The sequence below is a fragment of the Manacus vitellinus genome, unplaced genomic scaffold (assembly GCF_001715985.3).
Source record: "Manacus vitellinus isolate BGI_N305 unplaced genomic scaffold, ASM171598v3 scaffold_19_pilon, whole genome shotgun sequence".
NCBI classification, from domain to species: Eukaryota; Metazoa; Chordata; class Aves; order Passeriformes; family Pipridae; genus Manacus; species Manacus vitellinus.
Window position 1 is genome coordinate 3191148 of NW_021939395.1, and position 10863 is coordinate 3202010.

Here is a 10863-nt window from a genome sequence, read left to right on the forward strand (position 1 = left end):
CAGGGCCTGCATCATCTCTGCTGCCTCTTTGGAGCCCTGTCCATCCATCCAGGTAACAGTCTCTTTTTTGGTTTCATTTTTCTAGGGTTATCGATGCCTATTCCGGTCATTGGTTTGCAGGATGACTCCAGAGTGTTTGTAAACGGGACCTGTGTCCTCAATGACGAGAACTTCATCCTCATTGGATCCTTCATGGCTTTCTTCATCCCTCTCATCATCATGGTGATCACGTATTGCCTGACCGTCCAGGTGCTGCAGAGACAGGCGACGGTGTTCATGTGTGGAGAGGTGCCCAAGCAGAGGAGGAGCAGTGTGAACTGCCTCAAGAAGGAAAACAACACAGAGAACATTTCAATGCTTCACAATCACGAGGGGGCATCTCACTTGAACTCCCCTGTAAATAAGGAGGCAGTGCTTTTCAGGAAAGGAACTATGCAGTCCATCAACAACGAGCGAAGAGCCTCCAAGGTCCTGGGCATCGTCTTCTTTTTGTTCCTCATCATGTGGTGCCCGTTTTTCATCACTAATGTCATGTCTGTCCTTTGCAAGGAAGCCTGCGACAAAGACCTCTTGAGTGAACTGCTTGATGTGTTTGTTTGGGTGGGGTATGTTTGCTCGGGGGTTAATCCCCTGGTGTACACACTCTTCAACAAAACCTACCGCAGGGCTTTTTCCAATTACATCCGCTGCCAATACAAGCCCGGCAAAAAATCAGCACTGCGGCAGAATCAGTGTCTGAATGTTGCTTCAACAGCTTTGTACGGGAAAGATCTGACTTTAACTAGTTATCGAAATGGCAATGAGTTCAACAGCATGGAACTAGAAGCTGAGGAGGGCCTGGAACTGCAACCGGGGACTTCGGAGCTCTCCATAAACAGCTGTAATGTTGTAAGCGAAAGAGTGAGCTGTGTGTAAGGGTGACTCACGCAGCCTTTTGCTACGGTGTATCTGTAGCCAAAATACATTGTGTAAAAATGTAAGTGTCGCTCAAAGGACAATGTAAATATTGCATTCTGAACAAAGCTTTTTTTTTTTAAAGAAAAAAAAGAGTTGTCTTTCCAGTCCAGTACTTAAAATCATATATATTAATATACTGCAGTGAAGTTTAAGGTTCTATATTTACTGTTACTAATAGATCAGAACTATTAGTTACTCTGCATATGTCATGGACAAAATGTTTGAATTCTTCTTCCAGTGCATGAACAAAAATGCTGAATATTTATCTCAGGTGGAATTTGCTGGAGTCCAGAATGGCACGTTAATAGTTATATATCAAATACATGCTATTAGACTTGGTCAGTATAACTTTCTTTTTCAAGTTGACAGTAAATATATACTTTAAATCCTCACCCCTATTTGTGCCGTGTAAAGACTTTACAGAAACCTGGCAGAAAGACACCACAAGAGCGTAGTGGCCGTGCAGGCACCTGGCCAGACATGTCCTGTGTCTTGCTGCCATACTGGGTCAATCTTGCACTTCAGGGGTCCTCTGCTAAATTTTGGCTCCCTCTCCAACCCTGCTGTTTTCTTTCCATTGCACAGGAGGCTCTGGCTCCCCTAGGGAAGGTAGGGAATGCAGTTCTGGTGTGGTTCTGCAGTCCTGGCTGGGATCACTTGCAGACTTGGAGAAGAAGCATGAGAGACAAAGTTCTCTATTTCCACTATTCTATAAATGGAAGGCCTCAGATTCGTAAAAAACCCTCCTTTGGTCTTTCAGACACCCATGAGGTCTGGGATGGAGCAGGCTGTGCTCAGTGCACTGCCTTCACACGCTGCTGGAGGATCAGGGGCTTTGGCTGACCTGCAGAAGAGCACTCTGGCTTTGGCAGAGCCAGATCTTTGGCCCTCTGGGTCCTCACATCTAGCCATTCTTTAGCTTGCTAGCATTGACTGTCATTTTTCAGCATCCTGGGACTCACAGTGCTGGTGGTAGAACACTGCTTTTGGTGTAGAGCAGAGGCTGCTCTGTGTGTGGTGCTGGCCAGGGTCAAGCTGTGAGGAGCAGGATGGACCTGCCTGGGGATGCTGGGGGAGAGGCACAAGTGAAGGTCCCTGCTCCTGCCTCAGGACGGGGTGGGCAGAGCTGAGCAGAGCATGTGATTGGAATCATTTGCTGGTGGCAGGGTTCAAAAGCAAATGATGACCAGGGACAGGAAGGAAGCAGACCTGGAGCTAGTCTACAGGGAATATTAATCTGGATTAATTTTTAAATTTGAAATATTCCATTTTACTCCCTAAGTAAATTACGGTGTATCATATTACCACTTATATCTTTAATGAAAGCATCCACATTGGGATGGAATGCAGTTTAAGTAATCTGCTTTTAATACACACCAGGTACAATTTGAATTAATTTTCCTCTACGTTCTTGAGTACACAAACTCCCCAAGGCACCGTGTCTTTCTGGCACTGTGCCTCTGGGGTGATGCCTCTCATGCAAATTTCCTTGTGTGGAGTATTGTCTAATGCCAGATATCACCCATAAGGTTTTTATATCTTCATTAACTACTACACAGATGCTGCAGTGCCCATCTAACATGGATGCATTTAGCATCACTGACAGCCTCTGGCTATGATAATCATCAGAACAGAGAACATTACACTGGGCATGGTTAAATCGCGTTTTATTAACATGAATTGCTTGTACTCTAAGCTTGCTGTGTTCATTCCATTAAAATTACCTTCTAGAAGAAACAGAAAATTCTGCTAATGCTTTAGGTGACTGCTGTTGCACTGCTGTGTGCAGCAACAACCTTGCTGAGGCCACTACTAAAACACAACACAGGAGTTGTCTCTGCTGCTGGCTTGACCCCAGACTGATGTGTTGAAGATGGTCCTCTTTTCTCCCTCATCCCCTCCTGGGAATAATCCGTAGTACTTCCATGCAGGCAGACAAGGTATCCCAGTGCAGAGGTATCCTAAGCCTCTGCTGCTTGAAGAAGGCAGCAGAGATGCTCCATGTGCCAGCCTGCAGATACCAGCATGGGTTGAATGCTCTGGAGTCTACTTGCCTCTCCAAAAACGTCAGGTAATCAGTAGGAAAAGGACTGGCCAGAGGCATAAACTTGGTCCTTCAGTGACTTCTCTTTACCCTGAGTCAGATTTCATTATCTCAAACAGTACAGAAAAAATCAGACCCGTCACATTGCTTTTTAACTTGGGGTTTTTTTCCTTTAGTGAATTTATAGCACACCTTTTCCAAACATGTATATGTGTGTATGTATATATATGTGTGAGTTTGTACTTATATATATACACATATATATATATTTAAGAGCCAACCACAGACTTTGAAAGCATTTAGCAATAAGTTGAATTACAGTAGCTTCTAGCATGTGTAAATAATGAGTGGATAACTCATTTTCACAGCATCCCTGAGCTCAGTATAAGTCTACACACAGGCATTGTCTTTGCATAGGAGCCTTCATGTCTTACCCTTGTCGGTTCTGTTGTATGGGCAAAAAAGGGAACCTGCTATATTTGGATGCAAAAAATGGGAACTGAACAGAGAATTTTCAGAATTTTTATAAATGTTTTTTAAAAATTCGGCACCAGAACTGTAAATATGTCAACACAACTGGACCCATTCTGATGTACAGCCCTTGTTTGGATGAACAGCCAAGGGTGCTGCCCGACAGCGCCTCGTGTTCTCTCCCAGCCAGTGGGTGACAACATTTTTGTGAATGTTTATATACTGTCACGTACCCAACTTTCTTTGGGTCATTCACATCAGGGTTTTGTGATGCTGCTATTAATTTATTAAAGAAAGTTTGTTGGTTTAATCATTCTTAATTTTTTTTTTCTCCATGGTCTATCAGAAAATAAATAAACGAATGTGCCCTCTCTTTCTTTCCTCTGTCCCCAATTAAAATATGTCCTCACCAAAAAAAACAAGCGAGAAACAAATAACAAGGATAAGGATGTACACCTGAAGTATGGCCCACAGATGCTGAATCTCAGAAATCACTGTCAGCAGATATCCCAACATTTCCAACCCCAAAACTTGATAAATACAAAAGTGGTGATAGACTATTCCCCCTCTTCAAATGGCTCCCTCTGGGAATAACCCTTGAAAATTACATTTTTTTAAATTATGTCAATTTGAAGAATTGATTTAGTTCTCTGAAACTTAACCAGAGTCAGGTTGTCCCTACAGCAGTTTTGCTTCTCCTGAGATGTAGCCATTAACCTTGGGGTGCCTCCAGAAACCCTGCCTGGGGCTGTCTGACGTGAGTACCTGCTGGAAGTTTTGTGTGTCCTCAAATCTGAGCTCAGGTATGGTTCTGTCTTACAAATAGTGTGGGTGGTGACATTTTGTTTTGAGTTTGGACTGAGCAAGTGACAACAATTCCTTGGAAATGGTGCCGTGGGCTGTGTTGTTTGCTTTGTTTCCCAAACCAGATGGAGCTGTGCAGGCAGGCTGCCCGTGGGACAGCACACACACAGAGGCTCCCACCCAGCAAACACACCCCCTTGTTTCACTGGCATCGGGCAGTCTGCTCTTGGGGGCAGCCCAGGACAGAACCAGCAGCTTCCTGGGCTGTAGGGGCTTCCCCACTAGAGGTCAGAATCAAGGCTGGCCATGTAGTCAGACACAAATCCTTGTGGCTGGGCAACCTGGTTTCTAGGCTTGAGCTGGCTCATCCATATCTGTGACCTGTTGCCCCACGCAGCCAGTCTGGGGTGTAGCATCCATGGGGTCAGCTGTGGTGGCTTTGGGGAGCTCTGCATGCCTCAGAGACTGTGCTTTGAGAAGAAGGCCTCTCCTTCAGTCCTGTGCTTGCTGAAGATAAGAGCAGCTACCCAGAGGCTGTAGCATCTGGGAGGGAATATGATTCAGAGCCAATGCTGAGGAGCCTTGAGGCATCCCACCTCAGCATGGCTCTCTATTGTCATAATGACTATGAGTCTGCAGTAGTTTTTATCTGAGTGATAATTTGAAGAGGTAAATGTTAGATGATGTGTGAGTAGTCAGTGTGAACAGTGTGGTTCATGCTGTTTTCTCTACAGAGACACTCATGTTAATCATTAGTGCCTTTCTTCTGGAGAGCCCTGCAGAGATTTTCCTCGCTGGTGTGAACTGTGCCCAATGCTCTTCCCTTCCCAGTCAGCATCTAATGTGCTGGAGTCATGAGGGTCCTGGATATGGAGACCCAAATTCCAAAGGGGAAACATACTTTAAAGAAAACATAGCAAACCCATGGAGCTCTGCAGAAATGTTGTTTAACTTTGAGCTGCTGAAGAGTGTCTGATACTGTGGCAGACAAATTATGCTAATCCGGTGTTCCAAAAGCAGTGCCTGTCATGTGATAAATGAGCAGATGTCTCTTGGATGGGTTTCCTCCCTGTGTCACAGTATCATTAGGATAGCTGCATGCCAAGAACTGCACTTGGCTTTGTCTCCATTTCAGACTGGGGTGGAAAAGGCATCAGAAGCTTTTTCCTGGGAAAAAATGAGGCAAAGACTGCCAAGCCTTGGGCAGGTGCAGCAGAAGGACAGAGATGGGCAGATGAGATATATGTACATATCTGTGCACATGAACACACATCCCAGAAACCCCAGAGAGCCACAGGAGATGCCATCACACTCTAGTCTTCCCTTGAAAAGATGGGAGTGGCTGAAAAGCTGGGGAGAAAACCTATGATGGGGAGACCAAATGCACCTGTAAGTGTCACTGTGAAACGTGGGCTGTTCTAGTGTGGGTGAGTGTAGGTATCAAAAAATGGTTTTGTTTTTTCATTTTTAACCATGAAGTTGTTATTGACTCTTCTGTCTCTCCATCATTTTTTTCTTTAAGTCTCAGGTCTTCTGCATGTTTTCTTTTACCCACAACTGAATCCCGTGCTATGAGGCTGTCAGAAGTCAGCAAAATATCTAAGTGATGTGCCATTCCCTCTCGGCTGTGCAGGGAGGTTGCAATCCCAAAACAACATGGAGATGGAGCGTCTTCAGGTGAGGGATTTTAGATCTGTATGAGGCAGACAATCGATGCAGTGAGGCACACTCACTGACTGGAGAACCAAACCACAGCATCTTTGACAAACGGTCAAGTGCGTGAGCTACACACAGAAATATTTTCCTTAAAACTGTCCTAAATCATAGGTTCTGCTGACAGCAGGAGGGTGTGTCATGGGGAGGGAGTCTGGCAGCAGCAGGGTTTCTGCTCTGGGCAGCCCTCCTTCGTAATCCCTCCAAGAAAGTGCTTGTTTTAGGACCTGGCACAGCATGTCCCGGCACTATGCCCAGTGGGATTCACCCTTTGCTGAGCACTACAACCACAGAAAAGGTTGTAAGAGCCTGTCCTCCTGGGCCACAGCTTCAAGGATCTGTAGGGGACCTGGCAAGTGAGTAAGCATGTAGTGGTGACACAGGTCCAGTAACTCTGGTTGCTCTGGGGTGATGACAGCAAGAGAATTATGCAGCCAATGGATGATAAATTATTGTGGAAAATTGAGACTGTGGAGCAATTACATCCCTCATGAATGTCATCTTATGTTCTGCTTCCCAAAAAGCCAAAAGATCTCTTAGCAGATAAATGCAATTTCCCCAGAAGTGTCCTGAGATGACAGCTGCTGCTTTGTGACTTGAGTGGGTACCAACACTTGGGGGCTAGGTGACTTGAAAAATGAATCATTTAGCACCACACAGAAGCATGTTAAATCCACTGTTCTGAACTTCCCTGTGCTTGAATTGTATAAATTGGAGAAATTAATTTTTAATTAAAATGCAGCCAAATTATCCAATTTATACTAGTGTGTAAACTAGTGCCTCTTAGACCACTGCATGGTTGCATTTGTTAAAACTTAGAGCAACTTTACATCTGTGTGTGCTGCTGATGTCCCTGTCTCTCCTGCAGAAGGACCAGCGGATGCCAGTGACAGATGTTCATCACTGAAGCTTTTAATCAGGGTCCTTTTCCCTGACTGGCAGCTAGAACAGCTCTTCTGTGACATTTTGGGGAGGAAGACTTCAGTGCCCCTCCTTTTGGGCCTGCACTTCCCGAAGATCATGACACTGCTGAAAGCAACAGGTAAGTGCCAATGCCCAGCAGAGATCTCAGCTGTGCTGGAGGTTCCTTCCCTACAGGCACATGTCCCAAAATGTCTTCAGAGAGGATCCATGGATTGCAGTGTCTCACCCACGAAGCCATGGCAAGGTTTGGTCCCCTCACCTAAGTGCTCCTTCCCCTTCTTTTTGCAGCTCAGCCACACGGCTGGCACACAGGTGGGCTGACCCCCAGGTGACCATTTTTTCTCTTGCACCTTCTCTAGGTGTTGCTGAAGAGAAAACTGCCTGCATCCTCCCCCAGTGTGTCCCGGGGTGGCAGTCAGCAAAGTGCTGGGATGAGTTACTCCCCCTGTGCCCCACCACGGGTGACACAGCACACTGTACTCAGCAAACATTGGTTTTTCTTACCCAGAACTTTACTCCTGGAGGGTAAATTAATGTGATTACCTGTTGCTCTGTAGTTAGTTGGCATTTCTGCTTTAAAAAAATAGGTGGGAGTGTGTGCTGGGCCTGAGCAGTAGCCCTGGTGACAGGCACAAGTCAAGGCAGGGGCAGAGAGAGCCCTGTTAATGAGAAGGAGCAGAAAGCTTGGCTTGTTGCTTCCAGCAGCTAAAGAGGGGCAAAGCAAGCTCTGCATCAGGATAACAGGGAGTGCTTGTTCTGGATAAGGAGGGACAAGTTATTTAGGCCAGAGGAAAACATTGGTATACAGAAAGGGTAGAAATAAGGTAGGAATTAAAAGCAGGTTTCTAACAAGTGGGGTATTCCAGGTTTGGGACTGCACTTCCTGCTGAGGCAGCACTAACAGCAACTTGAAAGCTTATTGAGGGCTCAGGTGTTGCATTCACACAGGAATTTATGCTCTAGAGGTACAGCAGGAAGGCCCAGCTCAGCCCTTTTTTTGTCCTCAGCCTCCCGTTTGGCAGAGCTCAGGCACCAAGCCAGGCATCTGCACAGCAGGACCAGCCCAGTGACACATCCCAGTGTGGGAGGAAAAAAACATCTGGAAGCAAGAACACTATTTTTAGATTATGGTCCTTCCATAAGTCCTGGCAAAGCCATGAAAAATGACAACACAATTTTGAAGGAAGGCAGGCGAGGCCATGTCAAGTCAGTGCATCTCCCACAAACAGGACAACGTGAAGCCGAGGGATCGTGAAGGCTGTGTGTTCCCAGCCCCCAGTTGTATGAAGCAATATCTCACTTGCTTTCTTGGAAGCATCCAGAATCAACCAGCTTGGCCAGCCCAAGCCTGACTGCATGCAGTCCTGTAAGTATGTTTTATTTACCTGCAACAGCATTTTCGTGTGCTCTGGAGAACCACAGTGTTGAGGTAATGCCCTTGCTGGGGCTGCCATTATCTGATGTTGTTGAGAAAACACTGGTGAGCAGCTTTCAGGACTGAGCCTGCTTTGTGCTTGCACTGTCTTATGTTTTTAGTGCTTTTCTTTGTTGCTGTAGCTGGGAACTTCATGCTCTTGCTTCAGTAAAATAAATTGTGCTGTTGGCCTTTTAAGCTCTCTGTTGTTAAAAGTGGACTCTCCTGAACCTGGCAGGCAACAGAGTTATTGTTTTCTTAGCATGAGCGTTTCTAAATAAATTGGCATGAGGGGCACAAACTTCTGGGCAGCCACGATCAATTTGAGAGTCCCAAAGGCTGGGACATATTTCCAATTCAACAGTTAAGAGCTGGAACATCATCATTTAAAAGGCAAGGACTATTCTCTGGTGGGCTTCATGTATCAGGTGGGGACCTCTTGGTGGCACAGCCCCTATCCCAGGCTCCCAGGGCAGCCTTGGCTCTGCAGTGAGACACTGTGAGGGTGCAGGAGCTGGTGCCAGAGTGAGACAGGGACACCCAGCAGGGCCTCCAGTTCGAGCTGGTGTGATATTTCTGGGGGTGCTCAGTGGCATGAGCGTGGGGGGAGAGGCAGGGGCTGGTTTTGGTTGGCACATGCCTTGGTTGACACAGCTCTGGTCAGAGCAGCAGCGCTGGGACATGGTCAGGGTGCCACGAGGCAGAAGGTGATGTTACCTGGCAATCAGCCCAGAGCTGGATGATGGAACAAAGGTGTGACACTTCTCCACTTAGCACCACAAAAGGAACAAGACTCCTTTCTGACGGTGACAGAGCCACTATCCCCTCTGTTTTACTTTCGTGCACTGAGCGCTGAGTTCTGGCGGCACCGATGCTGCACCTGCTTTCCTCCTCCTCCTCTGCGTCCAAGCACAGATGCTGACACCCAGTGGCCACGGAGTTCCAGGCGCCTGTAGGAGACGGGAAATTTCAGCAGGGAGCAGGGATGCCTCAGCCGGTGAGATACAACTTCCACCTTTTGATGTCCTCGAGCGCAAGAGGAGTAAAGAGTTCCTGAGAGATCACAGAACGGGTAAGGCTGGAAGGGAACGCTGGAACTCATCTAGTCCAACCTCCCTGCTCAAGCAGGGTCCCCAAGCACACATTACCCAGGATTGTGCCAGGTGGATTTGCATATCTCCAGAGGAGACTCCACAACCTCTCTGAGCAGCCCGTTCCAGTGCTCTGCCACCTTCAGAGTGAAGAAGTTCCTCCTCATGTTCAGGTGGAACTTCCTGTGTTCCTGTGCTCTTGTAAAGCAAGATGCCAGCCTTGCTTTATGTCTTTCAGCCATTGGCAGGTTCTAGTGGTTAAAACACTTGTATCCAGAGGCCACCCAGAAAAATGACAAAAAATATGAGGATGGGTATGAGGAAACAGATGATAAACCAGTTTTCAAATTATTCTCTTGCTGGCATCTTGAAAATATACCTTAGTGAGAGAAGGAGGGTGATTTTTGAGTTCAGAGACCTTGGCATTCATCTTCCCCATTTTTCTACTTCCCAAAAGCAGTTAGACTATGACAGACTAAATTGATTTTGCATTTCCCTCCAGCATGCACAGGATTGTGCTTTCATATGTTTGACAAGTATTGACATTCTCTGGGGACAAAAAAGCTCCATAGGAAAAGTTGTTTTTATTCTTCAGCAAATGGCTCTAAGACTTTATCAGTCAAAGACAGGCCCTAAACTCAAGGGTATGCAAAGACAAAGGCATGCCCCACCAGACATGTGGAGCTCTGACAGTGACAAAACGTGGAATCCAGACATGAGCTGGGAACAATAAGAGCAGAGCATGTCAAAGGAGGGATTTTAAAAGTGCTTTACAAAAAATATTAATTATGGACTAAAGCAAATGAACTAAAACACTGTAATGAGACTGCTGTGTGAAAGAAATACATAATCAGTGTTAATGCTAAAAACACAGGGAGGAAAAACCCGTACTACTGAAATTCTAGTGAGGTTCAGGACGTTAGGAAGATGGTTGGACACCTATTAGGACCAAATTTTGCAGATGCTGCAAACATGGCACTGTGAGAAAGTGGGTGGGGGGTGTTTTACTGCTGCTGCAGTGAGGACCCTCTGCAGGGATGAGTTTGGGGAGCAGGAAGCCCTGCACCAGGGCCAAACCCAGCTTTCCTTCCCTAAACACCCCAGTAAAGCTGCTGCGTACAGACACCATAAGCAGATGTACTTAATTTATCACTCTGTTACTAGGCAGGTTTCTAGGCAGCCTTCAGCCTAACTTTTATATTTTGTGGTTACTGAAATAGCTCTGATCTTCTCCGAGGTGAGTTCTAGCTGTGGAGGGACAACATCCATTCCTTTGCCATCTCTTGCTTGCATCTGTGAGCTTTAATTCTTCCCTTCTTAACTATTTTTTGGGCAAAATTGGACTAGAAACTGTAACCCAGCTTAAACCCACCCAGCAGGTTGGGGCTGCTGCAGCATTTGCCCAGCTCTAAATGCCTATGCCCAGCCTTGCCACCTGGTGAAGT

The 10863-nt window shown here is 46.3% G+C and overlaps 1 protein-coding gene across 1 annotated transcript in view; it reads left to right on the forward strand.

Moving 5' to 3' along the window:
* The window catches only part of HTR2C (5-hydroxytryptamine receptor 2C), a 35751-nt gene extending 33946 nt beyond the window's left edge, over positions 1-1805 (forward strand). The window contains exon 3 of the mRNA XM_008934864.2: positions 86-1805. Within this exon, the coding sequence (XP_008933112.1) occupies positions 86-915 (830 nt within the window). The 3' untranslated portion in view covers positions 916-1805. The remainder of the gene's footprint in view (positions 1-85) is intronic.
* Positions 1806-10863: the final 9058 nt, after the last annotated feature.